Raw genomic sequence first — 23123 nt, forward strand, 5'->3', positions numbered from 1 at the left:
AAATAACTTAGCCCCTTCAGCAAGTCACTGCAAAATGAGTTAGGGGGAGGTTGCCTGAACATATGTGCAAATTATAAGATGCTTTACAAGTAAAAAGCTTGGCAGAGGGAAGGATGTGTGCTTAACATTGCAGACGGGTGAAAGAACAGAGGGAGACAAGCAACAGAATTTGCCACCAGAGAAGAACAATGTCTGCTAACGGGCGAGAAAACTACTGGCCTTATCCAATCCAGGAAAGGGGAACACTGCATAGGTCAGAGGTTAAAGACAGGCAAAAATCTTCATTCCTCTGGGGACATTCTTCCAGGGCAGAGCATTCATTGCATCGGTGGTCTTATGATCCAAAAGGAAACTTCAAACCCACCTAAGACATTTGAAATTAAAATAAGCAAAAACTCTTGTTTCCTTACCCCTTACTGGACAAAGTCCTCCATAGTCTCCCTCAGTTTTCTTCTATATTGGGGCAGTATGAAGAGATCATAATTCTGCAAAGCTAATCACCCATGTATTGTTAGTCCAACCAAAAGTCCACCTCATTTATAACTTGGTTTTTGACCTTTATATTGGTTTACTTTCTTGAAACAAAGTATAAATTACTTCAGCCAGGTTTTCCCTTTGCAAGGGGAGATTGCAGCTACCTGCATGCTTTTGAAAATGGTCCCTCAAGGCAGTCAACTAAGGCATGCTAACCTCAGACATGAAGGCTTCTTGAACCTGTGCGTACACTCTTAAAATGAAGGGGGTAACTGTAACAGCCCACATATATTATATGGCAAATATGTACATAAGATACCCCAATTTTTAAAGGGAAAGTACATGCATCCATATACATTTTTCCTTTTGAAAATTATCACACTGAAATGACCTAAACACCGCTAATTTCTGTGCAGAAATTGTTTGGTAAATTTTACACTCATACTTTTAAAAATGCAGTATGCATGTAAGTTCAAAGTACCCCCTCAATTCTGTCCCCGGGAACACCTCCACTGTCAGGTTAAATGTATGCATAAACAGGACATACATGCGTTCAGTTTACCTGCATATTGGGTGGCCATTTCTGCACATAATCACTGTTTTACCCTCCCTATGCATTGTGGGTGAAGAAATTATTAAAGTCTTGAAACCTGGAAAAAAAAGTTTATTTCTATTGACCCTTAACAAGGGTAAAGAGCAATGATTTGATCAAGTAGTCTTAAGAATTTCTGATAGCTGAAAATAACAGCAGTAATACCAATGGTGTCTCAGCTAAGTATTTAGCCATGGGGAGGTGTTCGTGACGCCAGTGTAGGTGAGACTGGCTCTTGATGGGTTTTATACTGTAGCTGTATCTCCATATTAACAGTATACAGTTTTTCTTAATGTGTCATGAAATTCTGACCTTTCTTCTTCTTTCCTTGGAAGTCATCGAAGCTGAGCGAGTCTTCAGCACAATTGCATCTATAATGGCCATCAGCAGTTTCTGCATTTGCCTCCTCATCTTGTTTTGCTGGCCCTGTTCTAAAAACGTGTATTCCAAGTTGAACCCTGGACAGCTGCTCAGCCCTGGGTCCCTGTTGTTGGCTGTGCTTGTCCCAACAGGTAAGGAAATGATGAGCATGATGAGCATTGTTAAATTAATTGGATGGATGGGCGGACTGGTTAGGCCACCTGCTCTTTTTCTGCCGTTGTGTTTCTAGGTTTCCTGTTTTGTCCTGTTCTGTTGATGCAAATAACTCATTTCCTGCTGTTGTTGGTATTTTCCAGGGCTGTTCTTTCTTCTGGGCTGGTCAATATTCACATGGCATCACTGGGCTCAGATTCAGCAAGACTTCTCCAAGCTTGGGTTTTCCTACTGGCTGGGGGCATCAGCTTGGGTGATCCTCCTGCTCTTCTTACCAGTCACGGATCTGGTGGATGATTGCACCACCATAGAAGAAACTGTGGTTTAATGGCAGCTGCAGAAGGCACCCTCTGATCCCAGTACTAAGTGACTTAGAACCTGTAAGTTCTTTTTTGGCAAACAAATCAATATTAAATAAGAAATGGATTTAATGTGCCATCAAATCCAAAAAGCAAAGCAGTCTGACCAAGCCATGGATTGAAACGCTCCACATTTGGATCCCCATGATGCAATTCTCTGATGCCAGTGAATGTTAAAACCGTGTTTACATGGACACAGGAATTCCTAAACGTCACCTTTAGATAAATCCTAAGAACTGAATGTGCTCAGCTCACAACCAGAAGACTGATAAAACATAGCGGCCTAATAAACCTGCCACATGCTTGGTGCAGAAGCCTGATAAACCTGCTCTCTGTGGTGGTGAATTAGAGAGGATTACCTGTTAACTCCTGGAAGGAGAGCCACGGCAGCAGGGAAATACTAGGACCATGTCCGTGTTCACTTCCTGTTGCAGACTGTGGAGCATTTGAATCAGGGCTTTATGCTCACTTCCCCACAACTAGGGATCTTCTCGGTCTATTCTAGGCGCTGTTAAATTCTGTTACTGTTTGTGTCTCCACCTCCTCTGGGCACCTATTCAATGCCGCACCAGCCTTTGCTGTGAAGAAATATGTGGCTCCTTCGTCTATCCCCTTTCAGCCTTGTATCATCACCCCCTGATCTGGAATTTCCTTTCCACTGAGAAATGATTGCCTCTTCTGTATTATTTAGGAGAGCTGCTCCTTTATAGCAGTAGTTTCCAACTTTTTTTTCCAGCATGCTGCTCCTCCCTGGCACCAACACCTTCCCTTCCCTCCCACCTTCTCTTTTTCCTCTGCATCCAGCAAGAGCAATGAAGCGAGCAGCGCTCCTTAGCTGCTACCGCCTGATCTGCCAGCTTCCCGCTGAAGTAGAAACCGCATAGGATCCCAAGTGGCTCTGTGCAATTCTGACTTCAGCAGGAAGCCGACGGAGGCGGCAGCAGGTGAGGAGCGCAGCTCGCTTACTCCTCCTGCCCCATAGGTCATCCTGCAGGGGACGCGAGGGGGCCGTGATCCGGTGCTACGTTCTCACTGCAAGGGGGCCAAACGTTTGTCCCCTCAGGACACCGGCTGGGATTGATGCTTTCTGTCTGTGCAACGCTGAGGCTGCTTCTGAAACTGTGTATAAAGCATCATCAGGAAAATAAAAAACTACAAAATTAGGAGGTGAGAAAGCTGGCAGCAATTTGTAATTTGTTTTTAAATGCAAGGCACAAAATGTCCAGCAAGAAAGATGGAGCAATATTGCATTTTGGTTTGGGCATTGAAGTCATTTAGCTGGGTAAAGGTAGATGTGGTCTTTAACCAGAAGATGGTGCACAGGGGTGGCACTTTCCTGGCTCCATACAAAGGCTATGGGTAACTTGCGCCCGAGGCAAGTTGCAAAGGCAATGTGCACACGTGCTTTTCCTTTGAACGTTGGCCCGTTGCTGCGGGTCGCCCCTGTTACCCCTGCCCCTCATTTGCTGATGTGATCGCTCCGAAAGACGTCTGTAACCCAGGTACGTTTTAATGTGTAAGGTCACTTCAAGGGCAATAATGAAAGTAAAATAACGCTTCCCCCCAGGCGTGGGATTGTTTTCATTACTGCCCACCTGCCCCTGGCCAGTCAGCACGGCGGCAATCGGAACAAGGCCTGCACTTTTGTATCATCAAACGTAGATGGGCAAATTGTGCACAGAGAAAGCCAAAAGGAGCTTTGTGGGCAATTCTTCCGAGAGCAACGAAGCAAACACCCCCTCCCCCCACCCCGAATGCTTTTGCTTTGACTTTTGATGCAAACCCCGCGAGCAAAACAGTCCACGGAGTTTGCACCAATGCGGGCAGTTTTGATTCTTGTCCCTTTTGCTAGTATCTGACTTTAGAGATGTGAATCGGAATTGAAATCCAAACCGATTCTGGTTCCAATTCACATCTCAGGATCTGAACAGCTTTAAGGGACTCAGAGCTGCTCAGTCTGTTGAAGTTTCTGTGCTTCTGAGTTACAAGAACCAAAAAAACCAAAAAGGCAAGTCAATACAATGCTGCAGCTTGGAGGAAGTGAAACTTCACTTCTCAGCCCAGCGGCAGAAAGATCAAACGCAGAGGAGAAACCACACAAGGCAGCTACTGCTGCAGCTGCCCTGGGGCTCATACGCTGGGCGGGGAGGGAGCCACAGTCTCCGAGTTCAGGAAGAGAGGGATCAGTACAGGGCAGCACTGCACCCTGGGAACAGGCACGGAGTTAGATTTGCAATGGAGGCAGGGCTTGCAGATAGGCCTCATCCATATTCAATGTGTCTATCCTGAAAACCAGGCCTGCATGTGGCACTCCCCTCGTCCCAGGTGTTCACCAGTTTCCAGATGTTGTTACCTTCACATGCGACGCTTGCTTTGGTTGACCTCGACTCTCACATCCACCCTCTGCCTGTTTTCCTGTATCCGTTTTAGAGGCTGAAACCTGATTTTCTAGAGTTACTCACTTAAAATGGTTTCTGGCCTCAGTTCTGTAATTGTCTTGTGTGAGAGTCTGGACTAATTGTAAAGGGATGGCCTCTCATGCATATCTGTACAGTGCTGTGTACATCTGTCAGTACTGGTACTGATATCTAGACATTTCTTCTGCTGTAAGCTCAGTGTCGTAGGTAATTTGGTCTTATTCCATGATCACGTGTTGCTCAGGCTCCTGCCTCAGAGCCGAATGAAAGCTGTACACAGGGTTTACGTACAGACTAAACGCACGTTGCCTGTGTTTTCAGGGACCAGGAGCTTACAGCAGAAGCGACCTACACTCGCTCATTTCTAGACAAGCAGTGGTCTTCTGCCTGGGTAATCCGGCCACTCCTCCCCCCAGCCTTAAATCCCTGAGCGATCGCCTGCACTGCCTCTGGAGGAGCCCAGGATGGCAGTGTTACAAAGAATAATCTTTCCTCCCTCTGTTAAAATAAAGTGTCTCCTAACTAAGACAGACCATGGCGCAGCCTGAGCCCTCCTGGATTTCACCCCGGGTTCCTGCCAAGAACTGGAAATGATAAAGGATCGATGTTTACTGTGTCACCACGTGCAGGTGAGTTACAACTCACAAAGACAACTGAAGACACCCTTTATTCCACGGAGCCAGGATCTGGGGGCGCGTTTCTCGTTTTTCGACACACATTAATGAGAAAGCTGCTCTCGGTCCTCAGATAGTGAAGATTTTGTTCATTCAGGATGGCCAGAAGTTCACTGCTTTGGTACCGCTGCCCCGTTTCCACTCTCCGTAGGTGGCTGTGCAGTCCCAGCAGCCTGTGCGTTGGTGCTGCCATTCTCATCAGATGAGGGGGAGATGAGAGCAGCCCATCAAGCTGTGCGCCTCTTCCTCGGAGAAGGTGGGGGCTGTGTAAAGTTACTGGAATATTCTACATAAAACCGCACCTGCTCTTAGGCCCTTCCCGGTTAGCATTCAGAGTGCAGATGTCCTGTCCTGCCCTTTTACTGCTTGCCCAGGAACTTGCTGAAGACTTGGAAGACCTCTGGGTTGTCCTGGGAGAACTGCTCCACGCTGTTCCTCTGCAGCCAGTCGGACGTGCGCATCTGCTGCTGCAGCAGACTGATCAGGTCACCCAGCTTCGTGCTGGAGGGCTCCTGGTGGCTGGAGATATAGATCACCTCGTCTGTGCTGTCTTCCTTGCTGTCCGGCCCCTCCTCCGCCAGCATCTCCTTTTCCCGCTCCTCGAGCACTTTACGGATCCTCTGCATCCCTGGGTGGAGAAAGAGTGGGGTTACTGCAAGGTAAAGGTGACCAGCGCCCAGCACTAAAGCAGTGCAGGGCACGCCCTGGGGATGCCCTGAGGCCGAACCTGTGAAACGTTCCACAGGTAAAGCAGGATCTGAAATGTCTTATTAAACGACCGAACACAAAAAACGGGACCTCATAAAGGAGTCACAAGCTGCTACAATAAAAAAACAAAGTGAAAGGTATAAGACTGAGCACTTTGGGCCCAGTGGCGCAGGATGGTAGGCGCAGCAGTGACCCCAGAAGCCTCTGCAATCATCGAATAGCAAAGAGCTCTGCACCCTCTGACAAAACGAGGGATGCCAAAAGGTCCTGCTCAGGAGAACGGAGGCCGAACTGGAAAAGGGGAATCCTGAGGGAAATGGCACTTGATAAATACTTTCCAGATTTATTTGCTTCGGGTTTGTTCTTTCACATTGCATGAACTATAAAAACTGGGATATTTAAAGATTTGTGAAACCTTTTTCTATTTTGCTGGGATCGCCTCCACGGCTCCCTCCACTCCCACGCTCTCCCTGGAGAGCAGCTGTCTGGTCAGATGTGTGCGGTGCTGTGATTGCAGAGGTCTGGGACGTGGCACTGCTGCATTTAGCTGGCCACTGCCACGCAGGGATGACAGGAAGCGGTGCAGACCCTCCCGGCTGAAAGATGAAAGCCAGGACGCTACGTCCTGTCCGGGGGAAGCCACGCGAGCCGCGCCGTCACTCCGAGGCTGAACAGAGTGAGGGAAAAGTGGTTTAAAAACAGCGCAAAGCCAGAACTCACCCAGCTGCAGCCGATGGGTTTTGTCGGCAAATATGATTCGGAACCATCCGGGCTCGCAGCACTCGAAGGCTTTCCCGCAGGACAGCAGCACCTTGTTTTCCAGGAAATGTCGCCACAGCATCACCTCCTCCTCAAACGTCTCCTTCTTCAGATACTGACAACAGGACAGAGATGCAGGCCCAAAGCAGGAACAAAGAAAGAAAATGACGAGAGATAGCGCCCGGCCAACCCAGCTCGTCTGCGCCTTTACCCTCTCTTCCCCATCACTAAGGATCGTTTTGCTTTTCGCATCTCTACTGAAAGATTGCCATGAAGAAATGTCCGAAATCTACCCCTTTCCAGTCTCGCAGCATAAATTCCTTTCCAGGTCTTTCTCCTGTGCCCGCTCTCACGCAGCTCACATAGGCTGCAGGTATTTAGGTCCTTAGGGTGCGGACTCTCTCATTCTGGTAGCCCTTTCTCTCTCTATATCCTTTTGCAGTCATGGCCTCCAGAAGTGGACACAATACGACTTGTGCAGTAAAGTATTCTCCCTTCCTTTTTCCTACTGCTTACTCCTCTCCCAGCCCTGCCTCAGATCACCCCGAGATCTCGCTCCTGGCTGCTGCTCCTATGATCCTGTACTGCCCCCTTCAGTTTCTCTGCCCCCGCTGCACGATCTGACGCTAATCCTTACTTGCCAAAGACTTGGCTGTTCCCCGAAACCTTTTAGATTCAGTTCCCCCTTTTTTTGCGCTCCATCTGGAGCGTGGCTAGAGCTTCCCTATCAGCCCTCTGGACCCTGGACTGACCCCTCTGTTTGTATCCACAGCTACAGCAGTCCAAGGCCAGAAAAGCTTGCAGTTAGTGGCCAGAAGTACAATAAAAGCTCTTATTGTACCCAACACAAAGATTACAGTCTCAGCCATGCAGCGGGAAAGCTGAGCCGGGACCCTGCTTTCCTTCTCCTCTGCTCTTCATATTCATTAGAAGTTTCTGATGTTACTAATTCTTGCCAAGTGCCAGGCTTTCTGGTTTTGGACTGCTTTGGGTTCCTGATCCTTTCCTTATTGCAGGCACACTCGGGATTGTCGTCGTCCTCCAGAATCCAGAGGCCAGTGCCGCCTTGGATGCGAAACACAAACTCTACCTTCTCCTGGCACCAGACAATTCCCTATTCCCCCCGCACCCCCATGCACCATCGCCTCTCCCCAGACCTCCCCAGCTCTATGAGCCTGCATGTCCTTCCTCTTCCTCACAGCCACTGCACGGTGGCCCTAGCAGTGCCGAATGAAGGGACGACCCTGACCCCCTGCAGTAATGAACGGAATCTGCGCAGAAAGCGGAAATTACAAATCTGCAATCTAAAAGAGTCATTATACAGTGAGGGATGACCCGCTCCCCTATTTAAACAAAATAAAAGAATCAAAAGGTGAGAACCATTAAGAAAACAAAACAGCCTGGGGCTTTATAACTGGATTAGAAGCCAGGAAGTTGCTTTATCCCATTCTACGTCAACCCCCAATTATTTCGCAAAATTATTATGGTCTACATAGAAAACAATTTGTCCAGCTAAGTTCCAGTTTTCAGTGTTATCCAGCTAATATATCTGAATAAATTTAGGAATAAGCTTATCCGGCTCACTATGACATAGCTGGAAAAGTTCAGCTAACTTCCTCAGCCAGCTGGCAGCTGAAAGTGGAGCACATTATATTTTCAATCAATATTACTGTAACAATAGCATTAATAATAATAATAATGACCACACAGAATTGCACAAGACGAATGACGCGCCAGCGGGTCCTTACTCCAGGGTCTGATTTCATGCTGAGCACAGGGAGGGGTTACTTAGCGAGTGGGGTGGAGATGGCAGATTTCACAGCTCCCCTCACCTTCCGAAAGTCTATCCAGATGAAGAAGCCAGCACTGCAGTTCAGGTAGGGGACGCCATAAGCCTTCAATTCCTCTGTCACGTATGCCTGTGCCGCACTCAGCCGTGCATGGTTCGTCTTCAGGTACACCTGGTTAATCCAGTCTAGAGACAGGGGGAAAGCAGGATGGTGAGGAACATCCTTGCAGGCACAAAATGCCACCTTCTAGGCAGGCTCCTTCCCTCCCTTGCCTCCTACTAGCTCCGAGGACCCGCCAGACCTGAGGGAAAAAGGTATGGGTGAAGCCGTGGGGGCTGATTCTTTTACTAGCATTAGGATCTTCATGTCACCTGCACGTCACTTCAGCAGACAGAAGGGAAATCTGTAACTCCCTCCCGATCCTCGGGAGATGGCACGAGAGAGAGAGAGAGAGAGAGAGAGAGAGAGGAAAGGAGAGCAGAGCTCACGGGCCAGCCTCACCCCTGTCATGGAGCAGCTGGGCTATTTTGTGCTGGATGGGCCCACAGACCCCATGGAAGTAGCAGAGGGAAGCGACCGCATTGCTGACATCTTGGTTCTCGGTGTAGAGCGTGCCAAACCGAATTCCAGACATGGCAAAATCCTGCAGGATGAGAGCAAACAGCTGAGACCCGCACGAGCTCCATGCAGCAGTGCGGGTGGGTGGAACGCATGCTCTGCCAGCGCCACACTTCGCTCTGCATATGTCAGGACTTCTTTGCCTGTTTGCACAGATATCGTGACGCATGCGCTGTGACAGTGCACAGATGACAAACCCCATTCACGTCACTAGAATGTTATTCGGGGGGGACACACACTGTGCCTGCTACTAATTCTGCAGCGATGAATGAAACACCTTCCCCTCCCCATATACAGCGACGGGCTTCTGCACAGGAGTCTCGTCAAGTCTCAGGCTAATTCCACGCCGTTTGCTGCTCAGAAGCCACAATCGCTTCTCCAGTATTTCTCTTTCCATGCTGAATGATAAAACTAAATAAGGGGGAAACATGGTCAGGTGATTATTTTGGCCTCCAGGCACATCAGATTACTCTGAAACTTGGATTGCTTAACATTACGCAGTCTCCAAAGCTCAGGGGAGGGGGATTCACTGAGGCCTCACTCACCTTGCTGACGCCCCACATCACGTGAGTCCTCTGGGGGTCTGGCAATCTACAGGAGAACCAGACATTAATCAGACGTTAATCAGGAGACCCGAGACTCCCAAACACAGTGACTTCCAGAACTGAACCCGCTAGTCCAGCTGAGACCTCACTGGAGTGTTTCATCTAATTCCAGGGAGAGAGAGGCCCCCGAGAATCGTAAGATGAAGCAGGAGGCACGCGAGCCTCCTCCCAGCAGTCGGGAAGGTGCACGCTGGGGGTGCCCTGGAAGGGGACAGCACTCACTTGTCTATGCTCAGGACGCTGTGGAAGGTGACAGACTCATCAAAGACAGACAGCATGTAAATCTCGTCCACGATCACATGCAGCTCGTTCCTGAAACCCAGACAGAAGAAGAAATCAAACACAAAACCGGCATCCCGCTGACTCTGCTGCTCAGCGCTAATAGTGGTGAGCAGCAGCCCTCCGCTCAGTAAGAGAGAGACCACAGCTAGACAGGGGCGTCCGCAGGCAGTCCCCCCTGCTTCTGTGGGGAACGTGGCTGGGAGCAGCTGAAGTCCACAGCAGCATTTCCATTTTGAAATCTCGGTGCGTTCATTACCCACAGACACTGCACCTGCAACCTATGTGGGGTAAGAAACCCCCGTGGCCCCAGATAATTTTACAAATTGGCTTACAGGACGGGGGTACAAGTACTCATGGGTGTGTGACCTCCACGCTCGCTCCCTCAGAAGGGCCATGGCTCAGGGCTGCTCGGATGAGAATCTGAATATTGCTCACATTTGTCTAAGGCTCTGCTGCAGAGGCCAAGATATGCAAATGGTAGCAACAGTAACAGTCTTGGGCCCCTGGGCCACTCAGGCCATTCCTGCCGAGTCTCTGCTGCATCAGTCCTGCAGGTCTTTGCTGATGCGCCAGAAGGGAAAGGTTCATCCCAACGCCCTGCCGGATAAGCCGAGATATAACAGGGCATCCCCTGCTGGTGGCTTTCAGGATGTCTGCGTAGCTGTGGCCTGCGCTCCCCTGCCGACACGGCTGGGATCTTACTCACAAGCGAGTCTGACTGGCCTGGAGCTCCCCGCACACAAAGGCTTACTAAGTCCACCATCAACACCTAATGCTTAGTCCACGCAGGCGAGGGCCAGGACCTACTCGATTGCGCAATACGATGCCAGAAGAACTTCGGCTACAGCAAGACTTGAAGAAGGATCTGAAAACTTGGCTTTTCCCAATGGCATTTGTGAATAATTAAACTTCTTTAACTGAGAGAGCGAGTTTATTGAATTATCAGTACATCTAGAATTGTATCTCTGAAATTATCTCATGGTTTGAAGGTGGGAAGTTAATGGAGATGAATTGCATTGTAATATGTGTTAGTGGATATTTTAATTATGTATGTATGGCACTTTATTTTCTGTATATTGGTTTGGTAAACCGCCGAGGCCGTACCTCAGAACGACGGTATATAAATGAATAAAATAAGTGAATAAATAAGGAGGAGAGCATTCACTCTCCATTTACATTTTTTTGTAAGTATAAAGTCATCATTAATCTGGCAGTTCTTTCCTACGGCAAATTTTAAAAGCTGTCTGAAAAATGAAGCACTCTGCTTACAGGCAGAACTGTGCGCACTCGGAGGTACGATGGGGGAGGCAGCAGCACGCAGTGGCTTGGAAATTCAAGACGACGCACGTTGTTTGTCAAGGAGAGAAGAGCTATCCCTTCCTAGAATAAATATCGGTAAGTTTTCTCACTGCGGCCCTGGCATGTTACTTAATAGCACCAACCAATCCCCCCAACACACTCACCACCTACCTTTTAGCAAACTCCAGAAACTCCTTCACCTCCGACAGGGAATAAATATCCCCTAAGGGATTATGGGGATTAATCAGAAACAGCGCCTTCACATTTCTGCCCTAAAAAAAGTACAGGGTAAGAATAACAGATGTGAGAAGAGCAGCGTCCGGGTCATTATTACAGTCTGAGTCCACGTTATCAGGGCAGCAATATGGCCATCACCCTGCCCCAAAGAGCTTACGACCTGCGCAACAAAAGGATACAACTTACGTGCAAGTAGCTTTTCTGGGCATTGCTAGGAAGCAAGTGATATGGGAGGGGCACTGACAGAAGGGCCAGAGCGTGGACCACCACCCTGCACACTGCGTGTCACGAGCTTGTGGAGTGCTCAGGGGAGGCAGGGAGGATGTAACCACCGAGAAACTGCAAACTCTCCAGGTGACCAGGGCTCAGTGACATAAAGAACTACGTTAAGAATCAAGAGGTAAATCACAGCAATCGAATGCTGGCAGGAGAGCAACTGGGCATGCGAATGTCATAAAGCTGTGCCACCTTGGATCCCATTATCCCAGTAAGAGGAGGGGGTGACCCTACAATCTCACCTGGGACGTTGCGTTCTGCAGGGTGCGCTCGAGCTTCTCCACAGTGAGCTGGAAGGGGCGCGTGCTGCTGCCGGTGACCTTAACAGTGAGAGAAGAACAAGCTGGCAGAGTGCAGAGAGCAGCAGGCGACATAACACGGGGGCACTCTGGAGACCCCCGTCTCAGGCAATAGATATCTACTGCAGAAGGCAGAGGGGTGTTTCAGGGTGGGATGCAGAGTCACAGCAGTGCCACTCTTTCAACATCTGTAACATCAGCCAGTCAGGCGAGAGATGATTATGGTACCGTGTAACATGTGCTACGTTTATGATTCCTGCCAGTTTATTCGGCACGCTAGGATTTTTATTCCATCCGCTACGGCAAAGCCAATGTGTTGCTAACGAGCACAGACGTCCATAGTCTTATGTCTATGAGGCCTCTGCCCCAAAAGGCTTTGTAGCCTGGGTTTGAAATGATTCACTTAAGATCACAATTCCCCCATGTGTCCTTCGAGATCAGCAGCAGGACTCCCCTTGCTAAGCATGTCTGTGAGAGACCGGAGCTCAGCCACTGCCTGTGAGAGACCAGAGCTCAGCCACTGCCTGTGAGAGACCGGAGCTCAGCCACTGCCTGTGAGAGACCGGAGCTCAGCCACTGCCTGTGAGAGACCAGAGCTCAGCCACTGCCTGTGAGAGACCGGAGCTCAGCCACTGCCTGTGAGAGACCAGAGCTCAGCCACTGCCTGTGAGAGACCGGAGCTCAGCCACTGCCTGTGAGAGACCGGAGCTCAGCCACTGCCTGTGAGAGACCGGAGCTCAGCCACTGCCTGTGAGAGACCGGAGCTCAGCCATTGCCTGTGAGAGACCGGAGCTCAGCCATTGCCTGTGAGAGACCGGAGCTCAGCCACTGCCTGTGAGAGACCGGAGCTCAGCCACTGCCTGTGAGAGACCAGAGCTCAGCCACTGCCTGTGAGAGACCAGAGCTCAGCCACTGCCTGTGAGAGACCAGAGCTCAGCCATTGCCTGTGAGAGACCGGAGCTCAGCCATTGCCTGTGAGAGACCGGAGCTCAGCCACTGCCTGTGAGAGACCGGAGCTCAGCCACTGCCTGTGAGAGAGACCAGAGCTCAGCCATTGCTGTGCTTACCTTGCTGTCCAGGTGCACGTATTCCAGCTTGACGTTACTATACAGGAAGACGCTTTGGGTGATGCCACCGTAGAACGGGGTGGCTATCAGGATGGCATCTGAAATGTACCAAGAGAAAAGGCAACGTGTTTGGACAGGGATATCTACTAACGTTCTCAAAGAGGCAAGGAACATGTGGAAACTCCCAGTGTCTAGTGGGCTGAACCATTCCAGATTTTACTGTGAGTTCAAATGATTTCCGCGGGAGGTTGGGAGACAGAGTATGTGCAGAGGCAATCTTCACACGTACTCTTCCAGCCATGCACTTTCACTTCAGAATTGCTGCAAAGTCTGCAGGTAAATCATGCACCAATCTTTCTTCTTAGGGGGACAGTCTGAAAGTTCCCATGGAGAGAAACTCAACCAGAAATCCATACGTGGAATGGGGCAAAAACCAGACCCGCTTCAGCCCGTCAAGGCTGACCTGAGCAGGTAAGACGTCTGTTCGGCCCACGTGGCCTTGCAGCAGGTGGCAAACAAATTTCCCCAGTACAATGCCCAACAAAGCATTTGCACCCAGTGGGTAGCTCACCCTGCTTTCATGAACACAGAAGTCACCATCCTCCAAGCAGACTTACACAGTTAGCACTGGCTGCATCCACCAATAGCAGTCATGTGCTCACCCATCAGCAGCACCGCCCACTCACCTGCCGACAAATCTCCCAGGCTCCTCCAGCTGAAGGCCACCCTGCACCTAGCACCACAAAGCAAGTGCAGGAATGTAGCGGGCTCATAGCAAAGAGAATGAAGAACTCTTACCATTGGGGTCACAGAGAACCGCAGCCAATGCGGAAAAGAGCGATCCACAGCCATTCAGGACCACGACCTGCAGGGAGGCATGAACGAGACATGGAGGAGGAAGGTTAGTTCTCAGTCACTCCTGAGAAGAGGCTTTGCTTAAATCTGATCCCAGAGAAGGGTGGAGCAGACCTCTGAGCATTGATGGTCCAGCTGGAGGGTCCTGAAGCCGTAACCCAGCACAGGGACAGAGGGCACCATTCAAATCAGGGTACAGAGGCATGAAAGCAACGTCCTGCCTGCCCTGCAAAAGGGAAGGTCCAAAACAACAAACCGGAAACTGATCCAAAATTGCAGTAGCGACCAAGACAAGAGGATCAGTGAACACCAAGAGTTCTTTATTCTGCACAAAACATCATTAAAAAGCCCGACTCAGGCAGAGTTTCGCTCTATGAGCTGCTTCGGGGCTGACAGAACAAAACAAATATAGTCATATATAAAAACATATAAATGCAAATAAAAATAAAAACATATGCACCATACATACATAATGAAACTATGATGTTTTGTGCAGAATAAAGAACTCCTGGTGTTCACTGATCCTCTAGTCTTGGTCGCTACTGCCTGCCCTGCAGACACTGGCACTCCTGCTTTTCATTACAAGGGGGATTTCAATCACGGTGCATGGGCAACACAGGCTATAGATCCTGGTACATGCCAAACCTCTCCTCCCTACAAATGAAATCTAGTTGGGATTAGACAAAAATGCCTCTGTCCTTTTAACTGCAGGTAATCCCCAGCATGCCAGAGGTCTCACTAATCTTGTAAACAATCCGAAATGTGGGAGGCAGGCCCTGCAGGGAAAGGACCCTCCATGCCCCACCCCCCATCAGATTTAAAACCCCGGGGGCTCCTTACATTGTCTGCCTTCAGCGGGGCAGGAGCCTTGCAGTAGTACGTCAGGAAGCGCGCCACCTCATCCCTCAGGCTGCAAGGAGAGAAGGAGACAGGGCGGTGAGTGCACAGGCGCACGCATGCTCACATCTTTCTAGCCCACTTAGTGACCTCTGTGATGGAGGTCAGTGGCTCAGTCCAGCGGGGTGGGCGTCCGCAGGATGAGCGCAGACTGCATTAGGCTTGGCTGAGGCTGTACTTGTAGTGGGCATAAAGTGCAGCACCTGAGTGATTTAAGCCGTCAGGCACTCGTCGGGTGCGGAGGGGAATCCTATTGCCCAGCTCGGGATAAGGCAGTGCTCTGGCGCTTTCTCCCCCACTACTACACCACGGAGGTGAACGTTACTTACAAGGGATGCCCCTTCCAGTCGGGATACTGCAGTAGGGGAGGCTCAATGTGATTCATATCGCCCTGCGTCAGCTGTCAAGAAAGACACAACCATTAAACTGCAGAGCTAACAGCAAGGCCGGGAGCCTCTCTCTGCACTGCCTTCCCCATGCCGCCCCTTTCAGAAGTTCCTGGAGAGCCTGCGTGCTGAGCAGCAGACGAAGCTTTCCGTGCCCTCGCTCCCACAGGGCTCGGGGGAACCTACCTCTTCCTTCCTCCAGGTTTCAGTGCTCGCCCTGCCCTTTCGACTTGGCCCCCTACGCAGAAGGAAAAAAACAAAAAGAACTGGTCCCCTCCCTACCCCCATGAGCTTACCCTTTTGGATATCAGATCGAAGCAGAGCTTGTTCTCACTGGTGCCAAAGTTAATGATCCCCTGCAGAAAAGAAAAATGGGAAAGTTTTACTGGCCCAGGAGAGAAAGTCACTCGGCTGAGAAAGCTGCCCCCTCGCCAGTTTCCCAGCACCGGACTGCGCCCAGGCAAGATGGCATTAAGAGGGGTGTGGTGGTGGGGGGGGGGGGGGGGGGGGGGGGGAACCAAGGATGGGCACTGCGCTCTGAGGTCCTGCTTCCCTGGCACCCGGACTTAAACCAAGTCCCGCCATCACTACCCCTGAGCTGCACAGCAGCTTGCCTGCTTCCACTCCAGTGCTGGCTGCACCTCTGAACTCTGACACCGCTCCCCTTCCCTGACAGAAGACTGGAAATTTAACTTCAGTCTTTCAGGAGAGGCCATCGGGCACTGTCTGAGGACAGCAGCTCATGAAAGCACCCATCCTAATCCCGTCCCCCCCCTGCAGTACCACAGGGGGAAAAACACCTTCACGGTCTTCAAAGCATCAGAGGCAAGTCTGCAACTCACATTGGGGTTCTTATCCTCGTCATACTTGTCCTCATGGTAGGCCCGATACCCCTCCTCAGCTGAGCCCCGAAAGCTGGAGAGGATGTTCCCCCTGGCTGAGAGGTAGGGGCTGCTCTGAAACTGGCTGCAGCCGTAAAGGCTGGACGCTGGCACCCCCCCGACCTCCTGGGACTCCAACTTAGCTGTGTCCAGGCCATGGAGGGGGGCCGCAGACCCGCTGCCCCCCTGCCGGAGGATGCCAAGCATCTGGGAGAAGATGCCGAGCATGCGGAACTCATGCTCCCGCTCCTGCTCCAGGCGGCGCTGCTCCAGCTGCAGCCGTCGCTCCTCCATCTCCGCATCCCGCTGAAGCCGCTGCTCCTCCAGCTGCAGGAAGCGCTCCTCCATTGCCCGCTGCGAGCTCAGCGTCTTCCACAGCACCTCGTCCAGGGGGTCCCGGGCCCGCTGCACCTTGCGCTTCTTCCGCAGCCGGTGGAAGGCGGGGAATCCGGACCGAGAGCCCATTGCCTGCAGCCTTGACGAGGAGGCCAACGTGGGCTCGCTGAAACCTGCAGGGACAGAGGAGCCAGACAACAAAGAGTCTTCCTCAGAAGAGCTCGCCAGAAAAATACTGGCCGCACGTACTGCCACAATGCGTAACCCCCATGCTGCCAAGACGCATGCAGACTGCACCGTGATACACAGACCCTAGTTTTACACTGCTGGAACGGAAAGGAATAAAAGTCAGGTCCGAACTCCTCCTGCACTTATCACAGGAGCAAGGTCCAGGAGATTCCTGCCTGCTCGCTTTTTTTTTTTCTATTTAACTAGCTTAAGGAACAGAAATCATTAAATCTATAGTAACCCTCCCCCCCCACCTTCCAACCCCTCATTCCTACCCCCTCCCTCGGAATACCTTGTTACCCCAAAAAGCCAACTCTTATCAGTTCAGGACAGGTTACTCCCCATGCTTAAGCTGTATCCAAGTTTCTCTCTCCCCCTGTTCTATGTCAGACAACTTTGTCACTGTTTTTTATGGTTGCAATGTAAAGCGGAGAGATAAGTAACTCTGGTATTTGAACTTCGGTATAGAAAAGGTATAAATACATAAATAAATAAATAAATAAAAGCTTCCGCAGCGTGAGATTAGCTTCTGATGTATCGCTGACGTGGCAGCGGCTGAGGCACGAGGGGTCTGGACCCACGTGAACTCTGACCCACCGCACGGCTACCGGGTGACAGGAGCCACCTATGTAAGGACAAGGGACGCTCTCTGAATTATATCCTCACGTTCTCGGAGCTGGCCACTCCTGCAGCCCTGCAACGTCAGCTCCCGTCACTGCAGTCACCAGCACTGTGCCACCGGGAATTATTCTGAGGGATGTTTTAATATTATAATTATCATTTCGGATGAATTTTGATTGGTAGGAACCATTTTTTCTCTCCTGAGGATCCTGGGCCTCAGCTGACCTCTTCCTTAGCAGGCATTGAAGTTTGCCAATCAGAAAGCACAAGCAGCACTTCCAGCTGACCATATAGAGAAATAATACTATGCCAAGAAGAGCAGGGTGCTGCAGAGGTGGCGCTCACAGTCCCCACCATCACAAAGCAATGACACTTAGCGCTCAGGGCTGGAGAGCGGGGCCACAGTCTGGGGCCTCTTGCCGAGCAGGACTGGACTAGGTGGTGGGGATGGGGGTTTAAAAAATGGATAAAGCCATGGAGAGCTGGGAGCAAAGGTCCCTGACCTGAAAGCCCAGCAGGGAGCACTTCGGAAAGAGCACGAAGCTGAAAAGGAGGCAGAGGAAAGCATCGGACAGAAAGATTTGAACAGGAACTGGAAAGGTGAAGGTCAGAAATGCCCACTGCATGCTCTGCAGCGGGGGGACTTAGGGGTCCGGCTGCTCTGACGCGCACCTGATTCCGGCTCTTAGGACCCTGGGCCCTTACCCTGCCCGAATGCCTTCCGCAGCACTGAGCTCCCAGGCCCAGGAGGAGATCATCGCCACTGCTCTCTCTGCAGCTCAGAGGTGGGGGGAGGCTGATCCCACCCGCACTGATACAACAGGGCCAATGCCCCACCCCTAGAATTAGGCAGAGAAGATGATTTCATGCGAAGGTTAACGGCCTCCTGGCCAACGCGACAGTGCTGCACTCCTATGATGCTTCAGGGCAAGAGGAAGACGTCATTCTGACTGTGAGCTGCAACGCCTGCTTTTCTTAACCCCAGTCCCAGCAATTCCCTGCACAGGCTCTGCTACTTCCCCTGTGATTTCTAATCAACCAAGGCTTGCATTAACAGTGGGACATAGGAGGAGGCAGGCGTCAGCTGGGTGCATCACGCCCTGTGCCCTTCACCACAGGCAGGTGGAGATCCTCCCAGCTCTCAGTACCACGGCACAGCCGGGCCTCTCCCCTAGGCAGATGTGCAGCGAGAGAGCGCCCAAGCAGCTCCTGAAACGCCCAGTAAAAGCTGAACTGGGCGTCTTCTTGTATACCACGTTTATAAAGCCACCTGAACCCAAAAAGCTCCTAAAATTTAAGAAAAGTCATTTCTACAGTCATTTTCCTCCCATTAAAATTAAAAACCATTTTAAGCAGATTCTCTCTGGCGAATGTGACTGAAAGTTAAGATGCTGGACTTGGGATCTCTCTTCTAAATTGCCAGACGTCTCCAACGTAACAGCATTCGCTGACTGCTCCTGCGCTCGGACCTGGAACAGAACCAAGATTCCAACCCTGGGCTTTACAGGTCCTGGAAGGACCCGGCAGTACCTGCTCTGCACCATCCTCCTTCCCTCCCTTCCCCATTTTTCTCCATTCAGGGCCCCACCTCTGTGATCAGCTCTGCAGAGACCTTAGCATTCATCTTAATGGGACACAGCCAGCATGGATTTACCCAAGGCAAGTCTCACCTCACAAATCTGCTTCACTTTTTTGAAGGAGTTAATAAACATGTAGATAAAGGTGAACCGGTAGATGTAGTGTATTTGGATTTTCAGAAGGTGTTTGACAAAGTTCCTCATGAGAGGCTTCTAGGAAAAGTAAAAAGTCATGGGATAGGAGGCGATGTCCTTTCGTGGATTGCAAACTGGTTAAAAGACAGGAAACAGTAGGATTAAATGGGCAATTTTCTCAGTGGAAGGGAGTGGACAGTGGAGTGCCTCAGGGATCTGTATTGGGACCCTTACTGTTCAATATATTTATAAATGATCTGGAAAGAAATACGACGAGTGAGATAATCAAATTTGCAGATGACACAAAATTGTTCAGAGTAGTTAAATCACAAGCAGATTGTGATACATTACAGGAGGACCTTGTGAGACTGGAAGATTGGGCATCCAAATGGCAGATGAAATTTAATGTGGACAAGTGCAAGGTGTTGCATATAGGGAAAAATAACTCTTGCTGTACTTACACAATGTTAGGTTCCATATTAGGAGCTACCACCCAGGAAAAGATCTAGGCATCATAGTGGATAATACTTTGAAATCGTCGACTCAGTGTGCTGCAGCAGTCACAAAAGCAAACAGAATGTTAGGAATTATTAGGAAGGGAATGGTGAATAGAACGGAAAATGTCATAATGTCTCTGTACAATTTTGGGCACTGCATCTCAAAAAAGATATAGTTGCAATGGAGAAGGTACAGAGAAGGGCGACCAAAATGATAAAGGGGATGGAACAACTCCCCTATGAGAAAAGGCTAAAGAGATTAGGACTTTTCAGCTTGGAGAAGAGACGGCTGAGGGGGGATATGATAGAGATGTTTAAAATCATGAGAGGTCTAGAACGGGTAAATGTGAATCGGTTATTTACTCTTTCAGATAATAGAAGGACTAGTGGGCCCTCCATGAAGTTAGCATTGAAAACACATTGGAGAAAATTATTTTTCACTCAATGTACAATTAAACTCTGGAATTTGTTGCCAGAGGATGTGCTTAGTGCAGTTAGTGTAGTTGTGTTTAAAAAAGGATTGGATAAGTTCATGGAGGAGAAGTCCATTACCTGCTATTAATTAAGTTGACTTAGAGAATAGCCACTGCCATTACTAGCAACAGTAACATGGAATAGACTTAGTGTTTGGGTACTTGCCAGGTTCTTATGGCCTGGATTGGCCTCTGTTGGAAACAGGATGCTGGGCTTGATGGACCTTTGGTCTGACCCAGTATGGCATGTTCTTATGTTCATCCATTTCAGTAGGGCCTTGAACTTGGGTTTCCTAGTCTAATTGTCTCTTCTCTTTTCATCATAAAATACAGGGTGCTCATGAAAAGTGCTTGACTGCAGCATGGGAAACTCTCCATCCTCACAGAACAGCGAGTCCAGGCTTCTCCCCACGACTCTAGAAGCACATCTAATCAGTCTGATTTCAGCCTCCATGAATATCCATGAGATTTGCATACCTTTGGTCTCCACTGTATGTTAATCTCCTGTAGATTCATTATCGGTATCCTCAAAACCCGACCAGTTAGGTGTGCTTCCAAGAGAGGTCAAAAGGTATTCAGTCAAAAAAGATATAGTTACACTGGAGAAAGTGCAGAGAAGGGCGACCAAAATGGTAAGGGGCATGGAACGGGTGCCCTATGAGGAAAGGCTTCAGAGGTTAGGGCTGTTCAGTTTGGAGAAGAGGCGACTGAAGGGGGGATATGATACAGGTCTACAAAATCATGAAAGGACTTGAACAAGTTAATGTAAATCGATTATTTACACTCTCAAATAATAGAAGGACCAGGGGGCACTCCATGAAGTTGGCAAGTAGCTCATTTAAAACAAACAGAAGGGAATTCTTTTTCTCTGAACAATTAAGTTCTGGAATTCATTGCCAAAGGACGTGGTTAAGGCAGGCAGTATAGCTGGGCTTTAAAAAGGTTTGGATACGTTCCTGAAGTAGTCCATTAACAAAATAGGTAGGGAATAGCCCCTGCTTGTTGCCAGCATTAGTAGCAAGGGAGCTATTTAATGTTTAGGTGCTTGCCAGGTACTTGTGATAGGGACTGGCCAGTGCTGGAGACAGGATGCTGGGCTTGATGGACCCTTGGTCTGACCCAGTATGGCAGATCTTATGTTCTGTCTTCTGTGTGATCTTTGGTGTCTCTGCTACCAACAATGGTACCAATCAGTGCCACATTGTGTTTGTGACATAGTAGGAGTAGAAGATGGCAGAAAAAGACCAACTTACCCATCTGGTCTACCCAGTTATCCCTGTCGGCCCTGCTAAGGTTACATCCGAGCTGCTGGCCATAAAGAGTGACCCCTTACAGGCTATCAGTCCCTCCTTCTCAGGACACTCTTTCACCTCTTCCTCCTCTACACTCCACCCTTATGGGCTGATGAGCAGGGAAGATCTCCATTTTAGTTCAGACCAGGCCTGTTTGTGCTAAACTTGTGCTTTCAGCAACGTAGCTGCCTATCCACCCAAAACTGTCAACTCACTTCACATGGGCCAGCAAACAGCCTTCGGATGGAAATGATCCGTGGTCAGTGCTAACACGAGGCGGATGGGAATGGCTCTGAAGGCCTTTACCACTTCCCCAATCTTTTGCTTTGGGGTCTCTAGTGTCCGTTCCGGGTGTTCTGCAGGCCCTCAGAACCCCCACCCACCCCTTCATGCCGGGGCATACCTGAAGGTGAGACGCTGGTTTCAATGCCAATATCCACCCGGGAACTGGGAGAGTCATTGCCGTCTACGTCCTGGAAGGTCCTGTCCACCTCCTGCTCATCGGCGGAGCCCTGCTGGTAGGTCATGGCTGGCAGCAACTCGGGGGTCAGGCGCTGTCCATCGGACTCCACCTCCTCGCATTTAATCTCCATGAGCTCAGGATGCTGGGAGTGCCCGAAAGGAAGAGCCGAGGGGGTAAAGTGGTGGTGATGGAAGACGGTGTCCACCATGCTGCCCGGCACCAGCGCCGCCTGGGGTACCACACCTCCCCCCAGGGCGCTGTACGACATGGAGGGCCGGTTGGTCAGCACCCTGTCCATCACCTCAAAGAATTTCCAGGTGCGGCCTCCTCTTAGCGTCTTGTGGTTGTCCTTGATCCTGCGATACTCGAGCTTCATCTTCTTGATCTTCTCTCGGCACTGGTCCCCCGTGCGGTGAATGCCCTTCTCCCGCAGCACCTCCGCGATGCGGTTGAAGACGTGCTGGTTCCTCAGGCAGCTCTCCAGCTCCATCTGCACCGAATCGTCTGCCCACAGCTGGAGCAGCTCCACCACCTCTGGATCGGACCAGTTGCTTCCCCTCTCGTACTTCTTACCACGGAAATCCATCAGCAGGCAGGGGCTGCTTCTGCCAGTGCAGCGTCAGGGGCGCAAAACTAGGGATGCTCCATTAGCAGAAGTGAAACCGAAGCGCAAAACTGCCCCTTTCCCCTGTGAAGTGCCTGCCTGGCTGTGATGGGAGGGGATTAATTCTCTGGGATGCAGCCGGCTCCGTGCAACCCCAGGACACTTCCCCTTGTGCAGTTTTGTTTGGTGCTGAGCAGTGACCGAGTCCGTCCCAAGCTACATTTGTACAGTAAGAGGGGAGATCCCTCTTTCTTCAGCACTGAGGTGCACGGCAGCCCTTCTGACCCTGCCACGTCCCGGGCCAGCCCGGTTCCGCCGCTCTCCCGGCACGGCCCGGCCCGGCTCGGCTCCGCCGCAGAAAGAGCCGCGGCATTTCTCGCCTTTCACATCCGGGTTGACGGCACATGCGTGCTATCCCTATTCCGGGATAACTTTGGTCCGTGTCAGTCATCGCTGGCGGCCGGGCTGGGCCAGTCCTCCCTCCCCCCCTCCCTCCCGCGGGCTCCGCAGCGCCCTCTGCCGGCCGAAGGCGGGGTCGGCGACAACAAATGGAAGCGGCGGGCGACCCGAGCCAGGCCGGGCCCCGGGGAGCGCGCGCCACCCCCCGAACCGAGCCCGAGCCAGGCCGGGCCCCGGGGAGCGCGCGCGCGCCACCCCCGGAACCGAGCCCGAGCCAGGCCGGGCCCCGGGGAGCGCGCGCCACCCCCCGAACCGAGCCCGAGCCAGGCCGGGCCCCGGGGAGCGCGCGCCACCCCCCGAACCGAGCCCGAGCCAGGCCGGGCCCCGGGGAGCGCGCGCCCGAGCCGTACGAGGGGCCCCAAAATGAAACGTTCAGCCAAGGCCCAGACAAGGTTTACAGGGACCTGGGAAAGATCATTAAAAGTTCTG

At 50.9% G+C, this 23123-nt stretch overlaps 1 protein-coding gene across 1 annotated transcript; it reads right to left on the reverse strand.

The window, feature by feature from the left end:
• Nucleotides 1-5026: 5026 nt before the first annotated feature.
• On the reverse strand, nt 5027-22725 carry ACCS (1-aminocyclopropane-1-carboxylate synthase homolog (inactive)). Its single transcript, XM_029582927.1, has 15 exons — nt 21572-22725; nt 15971-16518; nt 15425-15484; nt 15072-15142; nt 14686-14755; nt 13789-13855; nt 12991-13088; nt 11867-11944; nt 11283-11383; nt 9753-9842; nt 9471-9516; nt 8809-8950; nt 8350-8492; nt 6479-6632; nt 5027-5678 (listed from the first exon to the last, which is right to left on the reverse strand). Exons 1-15 carry the CDS (start codon nt 22215-22217, stop codon nt 5410-5412), a joined length of 2583 nt encoding a protein of 860 aa, XP_029438787.1. The 5' UTR covers nt 22218-22725; the 3' UTR covers nt 5027-5409.
• Nucleotides 22726-23123: the final 398 nt, after the last annotated feature.

The sequence above is a fragment of the Rhinatrema bivittatum genome, chromosome 17 (genome assembly GCF_901001135.1).
Source record: "Rhinatrema bivittatum chromosome 17, aRhiBiv1.1, whole genome shotgun sequence".
NCBI lineage: Eukaryota > Metazoa > Chordata > Amphibia > Gymnophiona > Rhinatrematidae > Rhinatrema > Rhinatrema bivittatum.

What these genes read in the sequence shown, in the direction of transcription:
- ACCS (XM_029582927.1), bottom strand. Translation starts at nt 22,217, where the DNA reads ATGGATTTCCGTGGTAAGAAGTACGAGAGGGGAAGCAACTGGTCCGAT. An exon ending in ACGTGCACCTGGACAGCAAG is followed by an intron (nt 11,945 to 12,990) that starts GTAAGCACAGCA and finishes CTCACTGTTAAG; the next exon opens with GTCACCGGCAGCAGCACGCG. An exon ending in CCAGCTGCTCCATGACAGGG is followed by an intron (nt 8,493 to 8,808) that starts GTGAGGCTGGCC and finishes CCCTGTCTCTAG; the next exon opens with ACTGGATTAACCAGGTGTAC.